This window comes from Notamacropus eugenii, chromosome 4, assembly GCF_028372415.1.
Source record: "Notamacropus eugenii isolate mMacEug1 chromosome 4, mMacEug1.pri_v2, whole genome shotgun sequence".
Taxonomy (NCBI): Eukaryota; Metazoa; Chordata; class Mammalia; order Diprotodontia; family Macropodidae; genus Notamacropus; species Notamacropus eugenii.
This window is the reverse complement of record NC_092875.1, coordinates 22,254,737-22,279,787: the sequence shown is the minus strand read 5'-3', so window position 1 is coordinate 22,279,787 and position 25,051 is coordinate 22,254,737. Positions and strand designations below refer to the sequence as shown.

Genomic DNA, 25,051 nt, shown 5'->3' with positions numbered 1-25,051 from the left:
CAGCCATTCCCCAATTGATGGATGTCCCCTCAATTTCCAATTCTTTGCCACCACAAAAAGAACATCTGTATATATGAATAGGTCCTTTCCCCTTTTCTTTGCTCTCAGACCTAATAATGACATTGCTGTATGCACAGTTTTATAGCCCTTTGCACGTAGTTCTAAATTATTCTTCAGAATGGTTGGATCAGTTCACAACTCCACCAGCAGTGCATTAGTGTCTCAATTTCCCCATATTCCCTCCAATGTTTATCATTTTCCTTTTCTGTCATATTAACCAATATGAGGTAGTACCTCAGTTGTTTTAATTTGTATTTCTCTAATCAAACAGTGACTTACAGATAGCTTTAATGTCTTCTTCTGAAAATTGCTTGTTCATATCCTTTGATCATTTACAAATTGGAGAATAGCTCTTATTTTTGTAAATTTGACTCAGTTTCCTATGTATTTGAGAAATGAAAAAAAAATAAATCTCCCTTCCCCCAGTTTCCTAATTTCCTTTGAATTTTGGCTGCATTGGTTTTATTTGGGTAAAACCTTTTTAATTTCATGTTATCAAAATTATCTATTATACTTCCTGGGATTCTTTCTATCTCTTATTTGGTCATAAATTCTTCCCTTATCCACAGATCTGACAGGTACATTTTCCAAGCTCCCCTAATTTACTTATGAGATCATCCTTTATATCTGAATCATTTATCCATTTTGACCTTATTTTGATATACGATGTTGGTCTATACCTAGTTCTGTCAAATTGCTTTCTAGTTTTCCCAGAAATTTTTGTCACATCATGCATTCTCGCCCCTGAAGTTTGGATCTTTAGGTTTATCAAACGTTAGATTACTGTGGGCACCACTGATCCACTCTATTGCCTAGCCACTTCCAGATTATTTTAATGATTACCACTTTGTAAACTCTGTATTTGTTTGATGTCTGTTACAACTAAGCCACTTTCCTTCACACTTTTTTCATTGATTCTCTTGATATTCCTGCCCTTTGGTCTTCCAGATGAATTTTGCTATTATCTTTTTTCTAGATCTATAAAATAATTCTTTGGTAATTTGACTGGTATGACACTGAATAAGTAAACTAATTTAGGTACAATTGTCATTTTTATTATATTGGCTCAGCCTGCCCATGAGCAATTAATTTTTCTCCAGTTGATTAGATCTGTCTTTATATGTGTGAAAAGTGTTTTGTAATTGTGTTCATATAGTTCCTGGGTTTGTCTCAGCAGATAAACCCCAAGTATTTTATATTATCTACAATTATTTTAAATAGAATTTCGCTTTCTATCTCTTCCTGTTGGGTTTTCTTCGTAATATATCCTAATGGTTTATATGGATTTGCTTTATATCCTAAAATTTTGCTAAATTTGTTAATGTTTCAACTAGTTTTTAGTTGATTTCTCTAGAATTTTCTAAGTTGTCATCATGTCATCTGTGATAGTTTTGTTTCCTCATTGCCTACTCTAATTCCTTCCATTTCTTTTTATTCCCTTATTGCTATAGCTACCATTTCTAGCACAATACTGTATAAATAAAGTGGCAGTGATGGACACCCTTGTTTCACCCCTGATCTTATTGGAAAAGCTTCTAGTTTATCTCCATTATAGATGGTGGTTGCTTTTGGTTTTAAATAGATACTGTTTGTCATTTAAGCTCTATTTATTCCTATGCTTTCTAGTGTTTTTAATAAGAATGGGCATTGTATCTTAACAAAAGCTTGTTCTGCATCTATTGAGATAATCATATGATTTTTTGCTGGTTTTCTTATTGATGTGGTCAATTATACTTATAGTTTTTTCCTAATATTGAACCAGCCCTGAATTCCTGGTATAAATCCTACTTGTGAAGTATATGATCTTTGGGATATAATGCAGTAATTTCCTTGCTAGTATTTTATTGAAAATTTTTGAATTAATATTCACTAGGGAAATTGGTCTTTAGTTTTCTTTCTCTATTTTTGCTTTCCCTGGTTTTGGTATCAGAACCACATTTGTATCATAAAAGGAATTTGGAAGGACTTCTTCTTTATCGGGGGTTTTTTTCAAATACTTTATATAGCATTGGAATTGTTCTTTGAATGTTTGGTAGAATACACTTGTAAATCCATCTGGTCCTGTAGCCCAGAAGTTCTTCACCTCTTTGGGTCCTGAATCCCTTGGGAAGTGTCTAGTGAAGCCTAAGTTCTTCTCTTCAGAATAATTCTCTTAAATGCATAAAAGAAAGCCAAGGATATTGAAATATGATTATTAAAAAACATTTTCAGTGCATAGATCCCAATTTCAGAACTTCTGATCTAGTCTAGGACAGTTAGGTGGCACAGTGCATAGAGTGTTGGACTTAGAGTCAGGAAGCCTTGAGTTCAAATTCTGCCTCAGACACTTACCAACTATGTAATCTTGGGCAAATCCCTTAACCTCCATAGTCTCAGTTTCCACATCTGTAAAATGGAGATGATAATAATAACATTTCCCTCCCAGAGATTTTATGAGGATTGAGAGCACAAGTAGGTAAAGTGCTTTGCAAACCTTAAAGTGTTATAGAAATGTCAGTTTTATTAGTAGTAGTAGTAGTATACAAGCTGTCCTTCAAGGGCCCATTAGTTTCTGGGCCAAAGGAGCAGTAGATAAAGCCAGATCCCTGCAGGAATCCCTGCAGGAGTAGATGTGGGCCCCAGTGATTTAAACTCACCTCAAGAGTCCCCTTGTCTTGCTTTGTGAACTGGGCAGAGGTCCCTTTCAGGAGGGAGAGCCCAGTGACTCCTTGACTCCTAGGCCAGTAGAGAGGAGAGAAAGACTCCTGAGCTCTTCCTGGGAATGCTCCAGCTGCACTGGGGACAAAGTAGTGGCCCAGGGCACAGGACACGATGTCTGCCAGGCTGAGCCTGTGCCCTTTGGATGAGTCTCCTGTGTTGACCCATGCTGCCCCTACCTGCTTCCCAGGGGCACTGGGAAGAGAAGAAGAGATGCCCACTTTGTCTTCTCCTCCTAGACTAAGCTCCTTGTGGTGGGTTGCTTACTCACATAAGGAGCTCCTAGGTTATTTGGGGATTTAGAGCTAAAAGAGGCCTGTGAGGCCAGCCCACTCATTTTACAGGTAGGTAAACTGAGGCCCAGAAAGAGGAAGTAATATAGCCAAGATCACACAGGTAACTAGGTGTTGAAGTGGATAGAGTACTGCACCTGAGGTCAGGAAGACCCAAGTTCACCTGAACTAGCTTAAATGGGGAAAATAATAGTTCCTATTTCTCAGGTGGGAGGTACCTGCTCCTCTAACTCCTGGATGAGGAATCAGTGAGGTAATCTTTGCAAACCTTAGAGTTCTATAGAACCTTGAGCTATTGGAACCCAACTGTTATAAAGTTGGAGAGCTGAAATCTGACTGGACTTAGACTCCAAATTCAGTGCTCACCAGCATGGGGCAGGAAGAAGGGGTCAGGCTAGGACCAGACTAAGGACTCCCCCAGTTTTCTCCTAGTTTTTCCTGGGCCTGTCTCAGTCCTTTTAGCACATTGTCTGTGACAGAGCCTTCCCTGTCTCTTGTAACATTGGTAATACAAGCTGACATTTCTGGAGCGCTTTGCAGGTGACAGAGGCCATTGGAGGAGATTATCTCATTTGATCCTGTGACGGAGGCAGGGCAGGGATTGCCTGGCCCCACTCTTCTGAGACAGAGACCAAAGCTCATGGGACAGGGATTGGCTCTTGGTGCCTAGCACAGGGCCCCAGCCTGAGCAGATGCTCGACCAGTCCCTCCTCTGCTGAGGGACAGTATGAAGCTGGGGCAAAGGGGAGGAGAGGGGAGGGGAGGGGAGAAGGGGAGAGGAGAAGGGGGTAGGGAAGGGAAAGGAGAGTGAAGGGGAGAGGGGAGGAGAGGAAAGGGGAGAGGAAGGAAAAGGGAGGGAAAGGGAGGGAAGGGGAGGAGAGGGAAGGCAAGGGGAGGGGAGAGGAGAGGGGATAAGGAGAGGGGGATAGGGGAGAGAAAGGGGGAGGAGAGGAGAGGTGGGGAGAGGGGAAGGGAGGAGAGGGGAGAGAACAGGAGACAGGAGGAGAGGAGAGAGGAGAGGAAGGAAAAGGAAAGGAGGGGAGAGGAGGGAAAGGGAGGACAAGAGAGGGGAGGGGAGAAAAGGGTTACTCCAAGGAGGCCAGGACCAGAGGTAGGGTTGGGGTAGATTTAGGTTGGAAGGACATAGGACTGGCCAGAGAGGCTGTTGATATCCACCTCCCAGACTGGATGCCTTCAATAAGATTCCTGTCTAGGGCCCATTTTGGACTCAATTCCCTGATTTATCCTCCTTGTCTCAGAAGGCAGAACTAGGTGCCCTGGGGGGAAGGTGCCAAGGGGCAATTTTAGATCTGCTATCAAGAAAGAGAATAAATGCCCCAACACTCCAGGAGGGCTGCTGCCTCCAGCTGCAGCAAGTTTTCTCCCTGAGGCTTTCAGGCAAAGGTGTCTAAGGGGGCTCCGGTCTTAGAGGAATGGGAGAAGCTGGCTTCCAGTCCTGCCTCTGCTGGGCCCTCCTGGTCACTTCCCTTTGCTAGACCCTCTTTAGAATGAGGGGGTTGGGCTCTGTGGCCTCAGAGCCTTCCCATCCAGACAGCCCACAGTTTTCCCAGTGACTCTTAGGACTCTGGGGCCAAAGTGACAGAGTGACCGGAGGGGAAAATTCTTGTAACTTCCATGTGGTGTTGGGGGAGGGGGAGGGAAGCCACCCCCCAGGGGGTCAGCTCTTCCTCCAAGTCCCTGTGTACCTGTGAGTGAGTCCTTCCCTGTCTGGGAGCCTCAGTCTCCCCATATGAAAAATGAGTGGCTTGAATTGGATCAGAGGTTCTCAGTCTGGAGATGAACTTGGGTTTTTTTTTTTAAGTATCTAGATAACTATATTACAGTTTAATAGGTTTTCTTTGTAATCCTGTTCATTTTATTTTATGCCTTTAAAAACAGTATCTTGGGAAAGGGGGCCGTAGGCCTTACTAGACTCTGATCCAAAGGGACTGTGCCAGTGGGAAAGGTGAAGAGACCTTGGCAGAATCCTACAGCTGCAGGAGGCTTCCGATGACAAATCCAAATCCCTTATTTTATAAATGAGGAAACTGAGACACACAGAGATTAAGTGACTTGCCCAATCCAATATCAGAGACAGAATTTGAACTCAGAACTTTGGGGCCAGCATTCGGTCCACTATATCATGCAGTATGAATCAATCATGCTGACTGAGGGCCCCCCAAGCTCCAAAATTCACTAGTCTCAGGAATTTCCAGGACAGCCCTATCCCAGGGCAGAAGAGATTCTGCCCTCCTTGACCAGGCTAGGAGGCAATGAGGTAAACCCTTTCTTCCTCCCTCTCACCAGAGAAGAGGTTTCCTGCCAGCTTGCACTTAACCCAGCCCAAAGCTGGATTTGGTGACCAGCTCACTTAAATAAAGAGTATCTGGAAGCCCTCCCCGGGTCCCCCCCCCCATTCCCCCCCAATCCCTTCTAAGGAGCTCTCAGGCCTTCAGGTCAGTCCACTAGAGAAAGCCAGAGGGTTATGGCCACAGACGATGCCTTTTCCATTTCTGCTAATAAAATACGGAAGAAACAATTTCCAATTCCAATAAAATTCAAACAAATCTTTGACTGCTGAGCAGATTCAATTATTTAGCTGTTATTGAGGGCAGCCTGAGAAATGGAATCAGCCAGGCCCAAAGCCCCTGACTAGCTCTCCTCCAAGTGCCCAATGAAGGTGGAGGAGGTGGAACAGAGAGGGGATGGGCACTAGAGGTCCAGAGAGAGACAGCTGGAGATACAGAGACAGAGAGATGACCAGACATGAGAGACACAGACCTGAGGAGAGCTAGGGGGAGACAACAGGGAAAGGAGGCCAGACAAAAGGAGAAAGAGACAGGACGCAGATGGATGGAAAAAAGAAAGGCAGACAGAGATACAGACAGGAATGGAGGCAGCAGGGGAGATAGCTGAGAAAGGACAGACAGATGAAGAAGGGGTCAGATGAGAGAGAGAAAGAAAGAAGTGGAGCCCAAGGCTTAAATGAAGATGGAGGAAGAGAGAGGGGGCAAATAGAGGGAGGGAGACAGGAACCAAAATGGCAGGAGAGCTTGGGGAGGACAGAAAGGAAGAGACAAGGCCATTCCAGAGAAGAGGGAGAGGAAAGACCAAGAGGGATGGAGGCCCAAAGCTAGGGATCAGGAGGGAGATAGACTCCAGGGCTCTAGAGATGGAACCAGCTATGGCTGCGGCTGTTGAGACCAAAACTTGGGCCTTGACCTGCTTGGGGACCAGGCTTAGCCAATAATCCCCATGCTAAGGATTAGGGACAAAAGGACGGGGAGCCTAGTCACTTCTAGGTCATAGAGTCAGAGCTGGAAGGGACCTTGGAGGCCTTCTCATATGACCCCCATCATTTTACAGGGAAAGAAACTGAGACCCGAGAAAGTTGGGTGACTTAACCAAGGTCAGTGCCTGAGGTGGGATTTGAATCCAGGTCTCCAGACTCCAATTGCTTGTATTGACCTGTTTGTATTCTACTGGAGGGGCTAGGGTAGGACTGAACATGTTCAGTACTTAGAGTAAGTGTTGGTTACGTACAAATAAGTGCACAGTGCTCTGGGTGAGAGATCAGAATTATACTGATTATGGCCCCAGCCCCACTGAGCATGTGCTCCCCACTACTCCCTGCCCCAATTTGATCATATAGTATGGGCCCCATAGAGATGTTCTAGTGTACAGGGTGGGGACCCCTACATACAAAAAGATGTAGAACAGAGAATGTAAAAGCCTGGAGGAGGCTTAGAACAGGGGATGTCAGAGCTGGGAGGGGCCTTAGAACAGGGGTGTCTGGGCTGGGAGGGGCCTTAGAACAGGGAAGATCAGAACTGGGAGGGGTCTTAGAACAAGGGATATCAGGGCTGAGAGGGTCCTGAGAACAGGGAATTTGGGAGCTTCAAGGGTCACAGTCATTAAAGGTAGAATTTAAACCCAGGTCATCTGACTCCAGAGTCTGCATGCTCCGAACTGTGCTGTCCTGTCCTGCCTGCACTGGCAAGGGGCCTTGATATCTTCATTTCACTCTTTGGGTCATTGAGATTGGCCCAAGGTCCCAAAGGGGATTATTGACTTCACTGTAGCCAGACCCTCCGAGCATCCCTCCTGTCAGACCCGACTTCTTTCCACTCTGGTAGTGTTTGTGTGTCCACCTATTTGCTTCACCGTGTACAAGATGTCTCCCCTGGGTAGGACAGAAGCTCCTCCAAGGCAAAGATTGTTTCCCTTTTGTGTTTGTATCTCTGGTGCCCAGCCACGGGGCCTGGCTCCTAGTCTGGGATTAATAAATGCTTGCTCATCGATTCATGCTTGAATGCATCCCTGTCAATATGTCAACACGTCTTGTAGCCAGGCTGTTTCTCCTGGTCTCCTGAAGCCCCTGTGACAGACTCAAGGCCAAGACAGAAAGAAAGAGGAATGATATGAGCAGCTATCCTAGGAGTCATGTGGGAGTCAGCTGGGGAACAGTTCAATCTTTGGTCAGGGTTGAGTCTTCTTCTAGGGCCTGACCCAGCAGAGTTCTACCAAGTTCCATCTCATTCATTAATGCTCATAGATTCAGAGCTGGAGGGGGATCTTAGAGATCTTCTCATTTTTACAAAGAGGGAGACTGAAGCCCAGAGAGGGGAAAAAGTAACTTGCCTAAGGTCTCTCAAGACTTTCAATAGCAGTCAAGATTAGAACCCAGGTCCCTTAGGACTCACAAGGCTCTGTACTCAGCCTACAAGAATGAGTAAGATGACCCTGGGGGCTAATTAGGGAGGAGCCTGCCTGGGGATGAGCTCCCGACTGGCTACAGAGGCTCCCTCCCATCCTCTTGGGAGCCTTGGGAACCGGTTCATTGGCCAGACCCCAACCCAGAAAAGGGATCGAGGTCCCCGAGAGCAGAGCAGCCCAACCAGGCCGGCTGTCTACACAGTGACGGCTTCTGGGGCCCCCGGCGGGCAGGCAGCGGCAGCAGTGGCGCAGGAGCCGGGCGGTAATTACCACGGGTGGAAAGCAGTCATTAATACAGCGCTGAGGAACTGCTTGGCGGCTGCCAGGAGAGACGGGCTGGGAGGAAATTGGGAGCCCTGTAATTTTCCCCCTGGGGGTTCAAGCCTGTCATTCTGGCGTGTGACAACACAGAGGATCGGCCGTCATAGCCCCGGCAGCTGGTGGGAGGGGGTTTGATGGAAAGGTGGGGGCCGGCTCTGCTGAATGACTTGCTCCTTCTCTCCCCACGGCTTCTACCCCCTTAAGAGGAATCGAGGAAGCCCTGCTCCCTCCACAGATCTCAGGATGGGAACCTGCCTTCCCTCTCAGCTCCTGGGGCCAGGGAGGCTCTTGCTCCCCTTCCCTCCAGTCCAACCTGTCTCAGGACACTGGGCTGTGGGACAGTGGAGAAAGAAAAGCCAGGAAGCCCCCGATGCTCCCCCCTGCCCATGCCCTACCCTTGCCCTCCCGCACATGCCCAGGGGCAGGGGGGTGCTCCCTCAGGCCCTCTGCCCCACAGGCCCAGAGCAGCAATGGCCAGCTCCCCCTCCTCTGGAGCTCACCCCTCGGTGGCTTCATTAGGCATTCCTCGCATGTCACCAGCTAATTAGTGTCATGTTAATTGAGTATTCAGGATGCTGCCACCTCCAAGGGTAGTGGTGTCAGGATGAAGGAGAATGCAGATGTGCCTCTTGCCTCCCAGCCCCATCCTCTGCATCTTGCGCTTTCCAGCAAGGACTCTGGTGTGGGAAGCCTGGGGATCCACACACTCTGCCCCCCAAAGCTGTACTGAGAGGGTCAGGAAGTGACAGGAGGAAGCCTGGGTCTGGAGTCAGAAGACCTGAGTTCAAGCCATAGCTCACCTGGGTGACCTTGGCCCAGTCCTTTTTCATCTGCTGAACTCAGTGGCCTCTGAGGTTCCTTCCAGGACTGAGTCCTAAATCTCCAGGAGTTTGTGATGAGTCATTTCCAGGTGAATTATATCAACAATCCCAGCTTGCTTTCTCTAATGCTTCCAAGGTTTCACACATGATTTCTGGCTACAGAAAGAGGAAAGACCCCCAGACCTCCCTGGCAGGGGTCCTTCCTGTCACTGTCAGGACCCATGCTTGTACGTGCACACACACACACTCACCCCTCAAGGGAGGGAGTCGCAAACATTATTATTCCATTTTTAACCAGATAACAGAGCAGAGGACCCGACAGATGCAGTAATTTGCTCTGAGTTTGAACCCAAGACTCTGCCCACAAGTCCTATGCTCTGTGCACTAGAACAGGCTCATTCGGTTACAGGAGGTGCCCTTCCCTCTCCTGCCCAATGCCCACCTTCACTGGGAATGGGCTGGTCTAGTGGGGCCTACTGCTCCCCAGCTTCTCATCCGAGTTAGCCATTTTTACCCTCCTTCATCTTTCTCTCCCTTCCCTAGTCGGGCCTCACAGATTACTTCTATTTATTCCTCTAAGGCTCTTTGTTTCTGCCTTGCAGATAGCTGCCGGTCCAAGGCCAGCAGCTTCCTTTAGCAGGAGGACAGAGTGGAGATTGTCTCCCTCTCCCCTACTGTTTGTGGGACCAGCTCCTGGATATGGTGGGGGAAGTTCAGGAGGCCCTCCTCCACTGCCTCCTCTCCTCACAGCTGTACCCTCCTTACCACCCCTCCACACACCCCAAGTTCACCCCTCAGCAGCCAAGGGGAAGGAGGAAGCTGAGGATCCTTGGTGCAGGCTGTGGTGTCTGCCATAGAACAGGCTGACAACTGGATAAGTGGGTATCTTAGTGCTTAGCACACAACCTGGCATATAGTAGGTGCTTAACAGATGCTGGTGGATTGTTGGTGGGTTTAAAAAAGCCCCAGATTTTGAAGACAAATACAGGAACTCCCTGACAGCTCCCCAACCTTGGGCAAATCACTTGGGGACTTACCAGAAGGTTGTACTAGATGACCTTTCTAGCTCTAAAATTCTGCAGGAGGTACCGTGGTACAAACTCTCAGGGTCACAGGTTAAAATCCCATTTTTGTTTAAAGGTAGTAAATAGAGCTCTGGACTTGGAGTTAGGGAGACCCGAGTTCAAATCTTGCCTCAGATACTTGCTGGCTGTGTGATCCTGTGCCAAGCACTTAACCTCTATTTGTCTTGGTTTTCTCATCTATAAAATGAGGATAATGGCACCTCCATCAGTGGGTAGATGTGTAGATCAAAAGCACTTTGTAAACTGTAAAGTAGAAATAAAATATCTTCAAATCCCTGAAGGCTAACGCAAAGGAAAAAGGGATCCATAAGTATTTCAGGGCTTGGAGAGACCTCAGAAGCTTCCATCTCATATTGTGGGAACTCCAAAGAATCCCTGTCACAACTCACTAACCTCCCTGACATTTGTACAGAATTTTAAGGTTTACAGGCACTTTACATTATCTGATTTGCTCCACACAACACCCCCATTTTACAGATAAGTAAACTGAGCCTGAAAGAGATTCCATAGCTTGTTCAGGGTCACAGGCTGTTTGTCATTCATGCTTGGAGAGGACCATGGCATCAGGGAGGTGATGCTATGACATGAGAGTGAATTGGATTTAAGTGAGACAGGACTGCACAAAGTCATCAGCCTCACTTTCTCCTCTGGAGTCATCTGGGTCCATTGGCCAGATATAGATCAGGACAACTGGAGATGGCCCTAGATGCAGTGAATAGGGCAGGATTTGAGCCCAGGCTCTCCTGATTCTCAGTCCAACACTTTATGTCATGCTGGGCCCCAGGCCCCAAGGACATCTGGGTGACCAGCGACTGGCCCAAACCAGCCCCCATTCCCTTTGCAGCTCTAATCTCCCCGACCGGAAATCAACCCTTGGGAGACAGCCAGGAATATGAAGGGGGGGCTTGCACTTCTCCTATCAGCTACATTAAGCCCCACTCCAAGGCTCTGATTTTAATTGGTTTAATATACTCGTTAATAACAATGTCTATTTAAGACACCTGTAAAAAGCCCATAACGTTCACTTAATGGCAGAAATGGCCGCTGACCTCGTTTCTATTCTGCCTTTTAAATTATCCTTACAAGGCCTTAATGGAGATGTGAACAGAAGTGGGGCAGAGGAGAGGGCTCATTGGTGTGGCTAGTCTGAGAGGCCTAGGTATGCACGCACACGTGCGCATGCACACACACACACACACACACACATCCCGACTTGTGAGCTATAGCATCCCTGCTGGGCAGCCCACTGGTGCCCTCTCTCCCTCCTAAACTACCCTAAATTGAACATTTTTGTCTTTATTTGGATGCATTCTGCATCTTGCTATCTCCCCCATCAGAGTATAAGCTCCTTCAGGCCAGGGCCTGCTTCCTTGTCCTTGTATCCCTAGCCCACAAGGTGGTGTGTGATTGATTTGTTTGCACAGGTGTGTCATATTGTGTCCTCTGCCCTTCAGTGATGTCTGTGTGTGTCCTTCTGTGTTTGGAAGTCTGTGGGGGAGCCTTACATAGACCCAGGATCTGGTGCCTTTGAGTTTTCTATGTACCTGGGTTTGTACTGTTTGTATGTGTCTATACATCTACACCCTCCAGCGTCTACCTGTCTACACACTCATGAACCTCTGTATTCTGTCTTTCGAGTTACATATGCTCATAGAGCTAAAGGCAGCAGGAACCATGGCATCCTGTGGTTTTTACACATCTGTATATCTGTGTGTGCTTGTGAGTAGGCAGCAGGTCTGAAGATAGAGCCCCTTGGGAACCTCGCCCATGGATGACTCCCGACTCTGTAATGTTTTAGGCTGAAGCATGAGAATGTTGGTACACAGCCTTCTGTACAACATCACGTTGATCGATTCGGCTCAACTTAGCACCTACTGTATACAGAACCCTCTGCTAAGCACTGGGGGAAGTATGGAGTTGAAATCATCCATGAATGAGCATCTATTACACACTTACTGTGTGCCGGGTCTTGCTAGGTGATGGGAAGACAGATAGAAAGAGAACAGACCCTGACCTCAAGGAGCTTACTCTCCAAAGAGGAAATCAACCTGTATGCACTAAGTACAGACAAGATATATACTAAGTCAATGTGAGGTAACTCACAAATATGATTTCAACCAGTGGGGAGCCACTAAGGAAGTAATGTAGTGAGAATGCCCTCCTTCTTCAAGGCAACCTCTAAATGCTTCTCACCCTTTAGGATTCTGTGACAAATTCTGGTCCTCCCAAGTTGTGGACAAAGGATTCTTAGAATCCACTGTAAAGGACAAACAGCTTCCTTCCCCCTAACTCTTCAAACAGTCAGTCAGTAAGCATTTATTAGGCACCAACTCTGTGTGGGCAGTACTGGGGATACAAAGGCCAAAACAAAATCATCCCTGCTTTCCCTTTAATGAGAGGGATGTGAAGTAAACAGAATGCATCCAAATGAATCAGGGATTCCAAGGGGGATGAGGCAAAGAGAGATGGCATTCCAGGCATTAGGAATAGACGTTGCAAAAGCACAGAGAGAGGAAATGGAGGGCTGTGTGTATGAGGAATAGTGAGGAGGCATATTTGGCTGTGACATGGAGTATAAGGAGGGGAGTTACAGGTTAGGAGGCTGTGAGTCTGAGTCCTCCAAGAAGCTCACCAGCAGGAGAGGGGAACCCTGGCAGCCTGGTGCCTTTCCTGGGAGGTGCCCCCCAAGTTGTTCCATCTCCAGCTTGTTTGTCCATAGCTGTCTGCCTGTTGTCTCTTTTCTTCAGACTATGCGTTCTTAGAGGACAGGGACTAGGCTCCCCAGTGCCTAGCCTGGTAGCCAGCACACAGTAGGTGCCTAATAAATGCTAAGTGACTGTGTGACCTGTATTTGGAGGCAGATACCCTGGCTTAAGCTCTCAGCCCTGCTTACTGACTGTGGGGCAAATCATTGGACCTGTGAAAGCCCCTGGATTTGATTTGGAGTCACCAGCCCTGGTTTGTAATCTCAGCTATGCTGGCAAGTCATGGCAACCTTCCAACCTCAGTCTCTTCACTTGTAAGAGTGAAGAAGTAAGACTGGCTTAGTAGATTTGGGGTTAGAGCTGAGTCCAAATTCAACCTTAGGTAGATGTCAACCTCTCTGGGCTGACTCAGTTTCCCCATCTGTAAAACAAAAGGATCCTCTTATGAGGCTCAATTGAAGAAACAAGAGATACACCAGAGAAGATTGGGGGCATGGGGGTGTATGTGTGTGGTTAGACATGATAGATGTCTTCAGTATTGGAAGAAGAATTGATTTTGTTCTACTTGGCCCCAGAGGGTAGGATAGGGAGCAGGGGATGGAAAATGGGAACAGAAGAGGTAAATTTGGGCTTGATTTCAGGGGAAAACCTTCCTAACAATCAGAGCTGTCCAGAGGAATAGGCTGCCTTGGAAGGTAATGAGCTCCCCATTCTCAGAGGTATTCAAGGAGAGGGTGGATGGCCAGTATGTTATAGTGGGAATTCCTTTGGGCTATGTAATACACTGGATGCCACTGAGGTCCCTTCCGGCACTCTAATTCTGTGATGTCAGGGCCTCCTTCCAGCTCAGGTGTCTGCCCAGGGCAGCCTCCCTTTCCCATCTGCTCAGCCTGAGCCACAGAGGAGCCAGCCGGAGCTCTCTCTGGGTGTCAGTGGAATGGAGGAGAAGTAAGGCAGGGGGTTGGGGTGAGGAGGAGAGAGTCTCATCCCGCTCAAGTGGAAATGTTTGCCCATCTTCATAAAGTATGTGTGAAATGCTTATCTGAGGTCTTTTTCCGTACCATTACTTACTGGAATGGAGTGTGTGTAATTGTATTTAGCCCTCATAGCTAGGACTCAGTGCAGCGCAGCCCAGCTTTGGGGGTGAGGAGAGGGAAGCCTGCCCCCCCAGGGTGAGCCTCAGCCCCACAGGCAGCTGGTGAGACCATCGGGTCTGCCTCCACCCCCACCTTGTCCCAAACATTACTGAGCTGGTCATCGAGGCTTGGGGAGCCTGGTTATTGTCTCCACTACTGCAGCCACTTGGAGAGGTCCCAGCCACCAAAGGGGCCTCTTTCTCTCACCCCTAGGACCTGACTCTAATGGAGTCATTTTCGCTGCCATTTTCACTGCTGGCTCGGGATGTTTCCTAAACAGCAGCAGTAAACTGTTGATAACTTCACCCCCCCAGAGCTCGTGGGCCCAGGGTTCGAGATGGGGAGAGTGAAGGGGTAGCGGGGAGGAGCCTAGATATTAGACTGGGTTCAGAAGTAGAGGGATGGGGACAGGGGAATCCAACCAGCCCCCAGGAGCTGATCCACCCAAACTGACCAAAAGCTGTGCAAGAGAAATTGCACACACATCGATTTTTGCTTTTTTTTTTTTTTTGTCAGGGAAAAAAGAAAATCCCAAGCCTGACTGTTAGAGCTATCCCAGAATGGATCAGGCTGCCTGTGGAAATATCTATAAAAGCCCTTCATTCTATAAATGAAAATACTAAGCCCAGAAAAGCTCAGAGGAATGGACCTCAGAAGCCATTACACTGACCTCATTTTACAAAGGAAGAAACTGAGGCCCAGAGTGGTCAAAGGGACCTACATATAGAGCGGGAAGCAGCTGTTTGGACTTAAAGGTGCTACCAGACATTTCTCCAAGACTCTGAGTTGCAGGGAAGGGGCCCATGTTCATCTGGAAGATGGAATTTCCTCCCCATCCAGTTCCCTAGACCAGTGAAGTCACTGGTCAAGTCCCCAGGCTTAACCTTGTGATAGGATCTTCAATTTAGTCCTCTCTGACACCACAACCATTTATTAAGCACCTGCTGTTTGTAGGTACCATGGCAGGCTACAGAGACAAAAATGAAATGGCCCCAACATCAGGGAGCCTTCAGTCTGGGAGAGGGGAACAGTCCACCATGCCCACTGAGAAGCAAATACAAAATGTGCACAGATAATGTAACCCATACCTCAGGGCCCCCAAGACTCAAGTTTGCTCCCAAATGGGGTGTCCCCTCCGGCTCACTGTCCCCACCCTCAGTTTTTGTTCCAGGGAAATTCCAGACACTCACTGTAACTGGTGTCTCCATGCGCTGACCAAGGCCAGCCCAGAGAAGCTTATGATCTCAGGTGAGGTCCAAGAACCATGCAGAGAAATGTCCTGGAATGAGGGGAGGCTGAGAGTTAGGAGAGTGGGATCTAGTCAGACTTGGCCCTGCTGCTCAGGTGCCAGGTGACTTTCCCCTTTCTGGGCCTGTCTCCCTTTTGGGTGTTCTTCCCAGCCCCCAGATGTCCCAGGGAGAGCCCCTGTTCCCATGCCCCTCCTTTGGGCCCCTGACAAGACTCTCTCGATTCTCTGCAAGGTGTCAGGACCTGACTCTTCAGAATCTCCAGTTCTCAGGCCTGAAAGGGGCTTAGAGCCTCTGTCCAGTACAATTTTTTCTAGGTCATGGACTGCCCCGCCCCCCTCTCCCTTTAGCCCAGTCTATTGAAGGCTCTGGACCCCTTTAAAATCATATAAATATATAAAATACAGAGGATTAAAGAGTCAGATTATATTGGAATACAATTAGCAAAACAGATTGTTTTAAAAACAAGGTCACCAACCTCCAATCTGAGGCCATGACCCTTATTTTAAGACAAAAATATCCAAAAAAACAAGCCTCTTCAATATTAATGACTTGCCTGGGGTTACATGGCAGAGCCCGAACTAGAAATCTGCCTTCAAAGCCCTCTTCTTCCTGACTGCCCACCTGGCTCTGACCACCTTCAGAAGTCTGGGAGGGAGAAGAGGTAATCAGAGGGGGTCATGCCAGCCACCAGGGCAAGAAGAGCCAAGTCATGACCAAGCTCCAGGGGACCCAAGGGGCCCCCCTTTTCTGGATGACTCTGTGCCAGGCATTTCCCCATTTTTCCCTCCTTGAGGTTTTAAACACCTAATTTATTCCATCTATTAGATAGATTTTGTAGCTTTAATCATTTTCACAGCTGGGGGCTCATTGGATACTCAAGATAAACTCCAAATGAAACCGTAATGGGAAGGACAAATGAGTTTTCACTCCAGAATGGCAGAAACTTGCTTGGGAGAGGCTTTGAGGGGCTCGAAAATATATACAGATATAATTTTTTGTCTGCAGCCACTTTTGCTGACTACAGTAGGTTACTACAGTTAATTTCCCCAGTTTTGTTCATCTGTAAAATTGCATAAAAGTGACATTTTTGTGCTCATTATAGCTGCGGCTGATTTATAGCGGGTAAATGGAAAGCTTGCCTCCTTTTTCTAGGACTCTCGGAGTGGCGCTAAGCACCCATGAAATTGCTTGTATAACGTAGTTTAAATCCAATCTCAGAGAAAGATTCCCCCCTTGGCCCAAGTGACATTTTCATTCTCCACACCGACTTTATTTTAGGCCACTTAGGAAGAACTTTATCCAGGAACCAGGGGCAGGTCAGAGTAATGACCTCCTTTCCTGGGTGAGCTTCGGGAGGGCTGGACATCCTGGGCAGAATTGGCCAGGGGCCCATCCCTGCCTCCCTGGGGATGGAGTTTCCAGAGGACGCCCTGAGACCAGAGTGGGAACACTCCCAGAGGGGATATGGAGCACAGGAGAGACCAAGACACAGGGCAAATTGGAGTCTAAGGGGAGGGGAGGAACTCTCTACCATCCTCTCACAGAAATTCAATTCAGCAGGCATCTGCTGAGTATTTGCTCTGGCCTTGGTACTGGAGTAATAATAACAGTCAGCATATATGACACTAGGGTTAGCAGAACGCTCTGGGTATCATCACATTCCATCCTCACAATGACTCTGGGAAGTAGGGGCTCTCATTGTCCCCATTTCACGGATGGGAAGACTGAAGCTGAAGGGAGTTAAGTGCCCAAGGTCAGAGGAAGATTTTCCTAATCCTAGCCCTCTGTCCACTCTGCTATCTCACTGCCTTCTAAACCAAACAGTCCCTACCATAAATGCTTACATTCTATTGAGGGGAAACAAAATGAGCCCAGAGAAGCACATAGCATGTTGGTGGGGTTTTTTTAATCCAGGCCCATGATTTTATTAAGAAAGCACCCTACCACCTCCACCACCACCACCACTACCACCTCCATGAAGAAATATCTACCCGTGCTGTGCCCTACCTGTCCTGCAGCTCAGTCTTAGGTAGGGCATCAAGGGGTTAAGTGCCTGGGCCTTGGCTATTCTGTGGAGAGGCCAACCTGAACCCAGGTCTTCCATCCTTAAGGTGCCCTCTCTCTACACTAAGTTACACTTCATTTTATGTAAAATGTAGGGCTCGGGACAACACCTGCTATTTCATTGATATAAAGAACTCCCAGGTATAGAAACTCCTCCTGTCCAGAAAGTTGGCATCTTCTCTTTCTGTATTACGGGTAGAATTTGAAACCACGTCTTCTGTTTTCAAGGCTTGGTTTCTGTCCAAGACCCCCAGCTGCCTCTTTATATAAAGTCTATACAGAATAAAGGCAAAATCGTTTTTTGTAGGAAGGGGCACCTGGCCTGTACTTTGGAGGAATCTGGGAATTGGGCAGTGGGGAGGGCAGGAGAGAGATCATTCCAGGAAGGAGAGTGTACTTCCCAGGATAGCGAGCCCTAAAGTCAGACACTCCAGTCCAGGCCACTTTTAAATCCTATGAAAGAAAAGGGAGCCAAGCCACCTGTCATAATAATGGAGGACAGCTGAGGCCCTCCTGGCAAGCATCACTGGAAGGAGCTGGAGAAGGTGATCTGGGAGAGTCGTCAGAAAACTTAGAAGTGACCAATGGGAGGGGAGTGGGATGGCAGTCTGGGAGAGTAGTGAGATGGTGGAATGGGAGAGAAGTGGGATGTCTGAATGGAAGAAGAGTGGATTAGCAGAGTGAGAGAGAAGTGGGATGGCTGCCTGGCCCTGCAGGACAGATTTAGGAACCTGAGGAGGAAGAGCCCAGCTCTGTGGAAGAAGGAGGAGCCTCCCACATGGGCAATGACAACCTGGGGGATAGTGAAGCTGCCATCACTGGAAGTATCCAGGCAGAGACCAGATGACCACTGGTCCAAGATGTTATAGAGCTTACCCCTGTTCAGGCGCAGGGGAGAAAAGGCTGCTGAGGCCCCTTTCAGCCACTGCCCCAAACAAGGGTCCATAGAATGGGGCCAGGAATGGTTTGGGTTGGGTCTTTGCCTGGATAGCATGTCTAGTACACAGTAAACACTTAATAAAGACTTGCTAAATTGCATTGAAAATGGAGCCCAAATGGGAAATCGGTTCCCCTGCTTGCTTAATTAACTTTGGTGTTTGCTGTTGAGGCTCCTGGCCTTGGGCGAAAGGTCAGCCTGGGCTAGCCCAGAGGAGAGAAGGACTGATGGAAGAGGGAATCCATTTGTCAGCATTACTCAGGTGACCTTAGGCAGGGGCAGCCCCAGACCCTTACCAAATGCCTCTCTGCTATGAGTCCTGCCCTGGACAGTGGAGACCTGTTCTAGAGGAGGTATGGAGGCTGAAGAGGAGATGGCAGGGACCCTGAAACAGAGGGGCCCTGAACTCTGCCTGACTCACAGGGCCTAGGGAATCATCAGATATCACCATTTATTGAGTGCTGACTGGATGTAGAGCCCAGACCATGGAATATTCCCACATTCCTGTAGGCAGGGACTGAGTACAAGAGCAAAGAATCCTAATGACAGCTAGCATAGGATAAGCCACCAGCTCCTCAGTATTCTAAGCAAGCCTCAGACTGTGAGAAGGCACCACACTGCCCTGATGGAGGGAGCTTCTTCAGCTGGCATTTCCCTGTGTACCAACCAATTAAATCCAGGGTCCAGCCTCTATCCCTCCTCATCTTCACTGGGATAGTAGAGAGGGAAATGGACAGGGATTCAAGCAAACCTGGGTTCCAATCTCACCCATTTCCAATACTTCCTAGCTGTGTGGTCTCAGGCCAGTGACTTAATATCTCTGTGCCAAAAGTCACTAAGAAAGGTGCCAACCATTGTTAGTGGAGGGACTTTCCTTACTTGGGAGTTCCCTAAACCAGTCTACTCTCTATCCCTTTGGCTCATGCATGCACACACACGTATGAATATATATAAGCATATGTTCATATAAATGTATATATGTGTGTATATGTATGAGTACATATGTTGTATGGATGGAGAAACAGAGAGAGAGACAGACAGAGAGAGAGAGCAAGAACAGTTGTACTCAGGAGAACCTGGATTCAGATCCACCTAAATGCTTACTACTAGCTGTGGGACCCCTGGCCAGTTGCTGGAGCTCCCTGAGTCCAGGGCAGTTCTCTAAGACCACAGGTAACAAGAGGACTGGGTTCTGCCAGGAGAATCACAGGTCCTTGACATGTTGTGAGTTGTTCCCAGCCTGGAAAGTGGGCAGTACCAAAAATTTGATCCCCATCTCCCAGGTACAGCCCCAAGCCTTGGGAGACTCTTGGTTCCTTGGGATGAACCTGGGCTTGGGAGGCAGGGGAGGACCAGGCAGGGAGGGGAGAAGTCCTTAAAGGAAGGTCTCAGGGCCATCCTGCCTGTCTTGACGGCTGTTTGTTTTGGCTAACAGCTTGGACATTTAATGTGTCATGTAAATTACACTCTTCAACCCCATTAATGACAGTGCATAAATAAGGCATGGCCACCCGCTCATCCTGCTGTCAACAGCAGAGACAGAGTGAGGGAAGAAGGCAGATGAGCGGGCGGGAAGGGTCCCAGCACCTTTGGGAGAAGCTAAGCCGGGCGGGGGCTGCCAGCCCCCCCCCAAGTCTAGCCCTGTGAAGGAGTTACAGTGACACGCTGACTCCAGAAGATGCTTCTCTGGGGACAAACATTGGAGGCAGCCTCATTATCCTGGCCCTGCTGCCTCTGCTGTTCTAATTGGGGGGGGGGGGGGCACACGGAAGCTTGTAGGATCCAGAGGGGCTCACAGAGCTTATGGTCTCATGGGAAACTAGGGTGAGGGTGTGGGTTTACAGGGGTCAAGGTCAGGCAGGTGAGGAAGTATTTACTGAGCACCCTGCATCCCCAGTGCCTGACTTGTGTTAGGGAAAGGAATTTAGAAGGACCAAAAATGGCCCCTGCCTTCAGGACATGCCTACTCTTGTTAAAGAGAGGCTTGGCCATAAAAGGTTCCCCCACGGCAAACACAAACTCCTCTGCCTGGAGATGTAGATTTGTTTGTTTGTTCATTTGTTTTCATATATATTTATATAATATAAATATATGAAAATATAGAAAATACACTGTTATATTTATACGTAATATAAATATATTAAAACAGAAAATATATTTTATTATATGTATATGTAATATAAATATGTATTCATATATATTTTATTATATATCATTCAATATATACATATATTTTTAAATTAACCAAAATCTATTTTCTCTCCTCACCTTTCCCCCTCCTCCACCTTGAAAAAGAAAGTAAAAACAGAACTCTTACTTATAACAGATATTCCGCCTGGCTTTTAAAATCCTCCACTATCTGGCTCCAGCCTACCTTTCCAGGCAGATCTCACATTTCTCCCCTTCATCTCTTCTTATGCTCCAACAAAAGTGACCTGATTACTGTTCCCTGAACTCCTGATTCTACCTCCATGCTTTTGCTCAGACTGTACCGGATGCCTGGTGTGCCCTCCCTCCTGGCCTCTACTCTTTTGGACTCCCTGCTTCCCTGCAGCACTTAGCCCAGAACCTCCCCTCTGCAAGAGGCCTGGCCCAGTTGGGTCAGCCCTAGTCCAGCACCCTCTGTCCTCTGCACACCCCCTTCCCCCCCTCCCCGGCTGTTAGTGTAAGGATCATAGATTGGGATCTACAAAGAAGCGTTCTAGTCCTCATTTTGCCGAGGCAGAGCTGGGATTTGAACCCAGGGCTTACGATTCCAATCCTAGGCACCTTTCTCCTGTGCTCCACTGCTTCTAATTAAGAGTAATTTGTAATCACCTTTAGCTTCTTTGGGGAAAGAGTGAACGGATGACTAGGTGAATGAAGGAATGAGTGAGTGAAAGGCATTTGGGAAGGCTTCCTCTGGCCCCAGCACTGCCTTAATGGCCCGCTTACAAATGGAGAAGATGAGGCGAACTTCGTAAGGGACTCTCACTCACTCTAATTGGGGCAGAAGTCTAATAAAAGAAGGTTTCTCCGAAGGGCGTGGAAATCCTCAGGAGGGCACTGGGAGCGTGGATGCCAAGGCCCAGAGGGTTATGTGCGCCAGAAAGATGGTGCCTGGGGCCTGAGGGAAGAGGGGAGGCGCCAGGGGAGGTCGTGAAGACCTAGGCTTGTTCATCCGCTGCAGATTTACAGGAGTTTATAGGCGCCGGGAGAGAGCGGAGGAAAGATTGGAAGCCAGGAAACTCAGCGTGGAGTCAAGGCAGATCAGTTGGTGTTAATGCCCAGGAGGAAAGGACTCAGAGCGCCCAGATGTGTTATAGATCAGATGTCCTAGAGGGAAGATTTGGGGAAGGGAGAAGGCATCAGCCCTGGGGGCTGGGGGAAAACCGCTGGTGTAAATACCCAGGAGGAAAAAGCGCAGAGCGCCTAGGGGCACTATAAATAGGCAGTCCTGGAGGAGGAGTCAGACGTTGGGAAGAGGAAGGGGCCCCATCAGCTCTGGGGTAGCGAGTCCCAGCCCAGAGACAGCTCTAACGCTTGCTTATGTGTCTCTTGTCTAGGCGAGCCGGTGAGCTCCATGCATTCCCCGAGGTACCCGAGCCCAGCCGAGTTGGACGCCTATGCCCAGAAGGTGGCCAATAGCCCACTCAGCATCAAGATCTTCCCCACCAACATTCGTGTCCCGCAGCACAAACACCTTAGCCGCACCGTCAATGGGTACGACACGACGGGCCAGCGCTACAGCCCCTACCCGCTGCACGCCAGTGGCTACCAAGGCCTGCTGGCCATCGTCAAGGCGGCGGTCTCCTCCAGCTCTAGCTCTGCCCCCGCTGCTGCCTCCTCTTCCTCCTCCTCAGGCAAAGGTGTGGTCAAGAGCGTGGAGGGCAAGCGGACGAAGCTGTCACCTGCCGCTGTGCAGGTGGGCATCGCGCCCTACCCCGTGTCGAGCACTTTAGGGCCCAGCGCCGTCCCCTTGGGCTACCATGGAGGGCAGAAGCCGCTGGAGGGGCCTGCCCCACCCCCTAACGTCACGGTGGCCGCCTCGGTCATCCCTCTGGCCGGGCGTGGGCTGGCACTGCCACCATCTAACCTGCCCTCCATTCAGAGTATCATCTACCAGGTCAACCAGCAATGCCAGGCGCAGGGCTCCCAGCCAGCCTGCCAGGGGGTGGCGGTCTCTCACCCCAGCCCCGCCAAGCGCACCGCAGCGGCCACCCCCGCTGGCTTCTCGGGCATGCCTGGGTCCACCATGGCCTACGCCAGTGCCATGCTGCCGGACTGCCGCAAAGGGGCTGAGCTGGTGGTGGGGGCCACGCCAGCCATGGCCCTGGGGGGCCTCAAGCCCGCCGGGTACCCGGATGGCAGCGGTGCCGGCCTGGACTATTTAATCTGGCAGCAAAAGCCGCAGCAGCAGCTCCGACTGTACAGCGGAGGCAGCAGTGGGGGAGGGGCGGTGAGCAAGTCCCCAGAGGTGTGCGGGGGCGGGGCGGGGGCAGGGGCGGTGGCCGCAGCAGCCCCGCGCCCCTATCTCCTGAGCGGGGCTGCCGGGGACAAAGTGAGCTCCTCCCCCTTGAACTGCGTGGGCATGCACGGTAACTTCTCCGTGGGCCCCTACTTTGCTCCCCCTTGGAACAGCGTCCTGGTCACCCCCAACAGTGACTGTTACAACCCGGGGCCGGAGCTGGGCCCGGGAGCCCGGGAGCTGGCTGTGCACCCGGCCGACGGGCTGTCAGGCCTCCCCAGCAAGACGGTATGCAATACGTCCATCCTGAGCAGCAGCCTGCAGTCCCTGGAGTACCTCATCAACGACATCCACCCGCCCTGCATCAAGGAACAGATGCTGGGCAAAGGCTATGAGACAGTGTCCGTGCCCCGGCTCCTGGACCACCAACATGCCCACATCCGCCTACCCGTCTACAGATAAGGCCCGGGGGCTCTGGACGGACAGATGAGGAGGGCCGGGAACAGGCTGGAGAAGGCCAGGAGCCAGGGGAAAAGGGGCCACACTCCCACCGTGTGCCCCGCCTCACACCTCCTCGGGCGCTGCCGTGCCCCTCAGCCCCCAAGCGGGGAGGGGCCCAGGCCAGGGCAGCCGGGAGACCCTGAGAGGCTTTGGACTGACGCTCCTGGGCCAGGCGGGAGGGACAGAACGGGGTCCTGAGCCTTCGAAAGTGGGGAGCACAGGCATAGGTCACTGCTGCTCTCTGGCAGACGGTTGGGGGGGCGTGCTTGGGGGAGAGGGGTCAGTGGGAAGGCTGGGAAGAACCTCGGACGACGAGGCTCTGCCATCGCCGCCGCCGCCTTCCAGGGAAACCCCTTGCACTGCTCTGCAAGAAAGAAAAAATAAGTGAATAAAATAACTGGGGACCGTCTAGAGAAAGCAAAAGAAACCACTTGGAAAACATGGATGAAACCAAGTTTTAGTCATCCTTCCCGCCCACTTCTGCGTTGGCTGCTACCAAGACAGAGCCCGGTCCCCTCCAGCCCTTTCCACTTAGCCTAGGGATTGGGCTTCCTCAAATCCTAGATTGGATCAATGGAAAATGGGGAGGAGCAGCCCATGGGCTCCTACTAGGGGGAAGGATGGGAGAGGGTCCAGACTGTGGAATCTCATTTCCCTCCCACCTTTAACTCCTGGCCCTCCCCCTGTGATCCGCTCTGGATGAAGCCCCCTAATCCCCCAGCCCTCTTGGCAGAAATAAAAGAGTCCAGAAGTTAAGGGTACCCTAGGAAGCCCAAAGGCTGGCCTGTCCCTGTCCTCATCCTCACCCCCACCCCCTGGGCAAGCCAGCTCTGCCGCAATATTTCCAACTCTTCCCCCTTGCCCAGGTTGCCTCCTTTCTGAGGCATCCCAGGTAGGATAAAGGAGACGCTACCCTCCCCCACCCCATCCTGGCAGTCTTCTGGGGTCACTGGAGCCCGTGGTCGGTCTCCGGACCCCTCTGCTCACTGGTCACTCTCCTCCCTCTTCCTTCCTAACCTAATAGGAATTAGAGAAACATTAGATTTTCAAAGCCCAGGACCCATTCTCCCCACCCCACCCCAGCTGTTTCCTTTATTTTCACCCTTGGATTTTTGTTTTTCTGAAATTTAGAAGAGTAAAAGAAACACCCTGCTGGTCCCTTCTCACCTCCCTCCCCCAGCCATAGCCACCAACTAAGTTAGTGGCTTTATTTCCTGGTCCTTGGGTATTTATTTTACATTTTCTTGGGACCCCTCCTAAATCCTTCCCTGTCCCCAGCCATTTTCCAGGTCTGTTGGTGGAGTGAGGAGACTAGAATCCCAGGGGGTCTGCATTCTAGAAAGCCCCTCTGCTTCCCTTGCCTCCCCTCCCCTCCTACCCCAAGTTCTTCTCCCCCTCCTGCCCACTGGTCGTGCTCAGACAGAAAGCGTTCTGCAAGGCCTGTGCAAGCACTAAGTGCATTTACAAATCTCTGAGAATGTTTTTTTGTACTAAAATTGACCATTATATTCTACTGTGAGAAGTGCTGTCTGCACTATATTGTTTTAAAAAGAGAAAAAAAAAAAGAAAATGCGGATGTATTTCTGATGTTGGATTTTCTTTCCTTCCTCCACTTTCCCCAAAAGTACAATCAGGGCTGTTGAGCTACCTGAACCTCACTTGTTCTCTGCTCTGTTCAGAGCCCACCTTAGTCCCACCCTCACCTAGGGAGACCCAGAATCCTGCTGGTTTGGGAGCTGTAAATTGGTCAGATGAGATAGACCCCATACAAGAAGCTAGGGGAGAAAGGGACAAAGGGCTGCAAACTGAGTCACAGACTGCAATTCTGGCACTAGGTGAGCACTGAGAAAGGCAGCTGGTCTACTTATATGGGAGTGGTTCAGTTGCTGGGTCTTGAAGGAGTGACCCCTGGAACATTTCTTCATGGCTGGGGAAACAGAGTCTGGGCATTTTTGAGGCTGATGCAGGAAGCAGACTAAAATTGACCTAGGGAGATTCCCTACCCCCACCTTTCCATC

General features: G+C 49.6%; 1 protein-coding gene across 1 annotated transcript in view; it reads left to right on the top strand.

Annotated features, from left to right (window-relative positions):
• FAM222A (family with sequence similarity 222 member A) overlaps positions 1-24,613 on the top strand; it is a 77,957-nt gene extending 53,344 nt beyond the window's left edge. Inside the window, exon 3 of the mRNA XM_072600162.1 lies at positions 21,631-24,613. Within this exon, the coding sequence (XP_072456263.1) occupies positions 21,631-22,994 (1,364 nt within the window). The 3' untranslated portion in view covers positions 22,995-24,613. The remainder of the gene's footprint in view (positions 1-21,630) is intronic.
• The last annotated feature ends 438 nt before the right edge of the window (positions 24,614-25,051 follow it).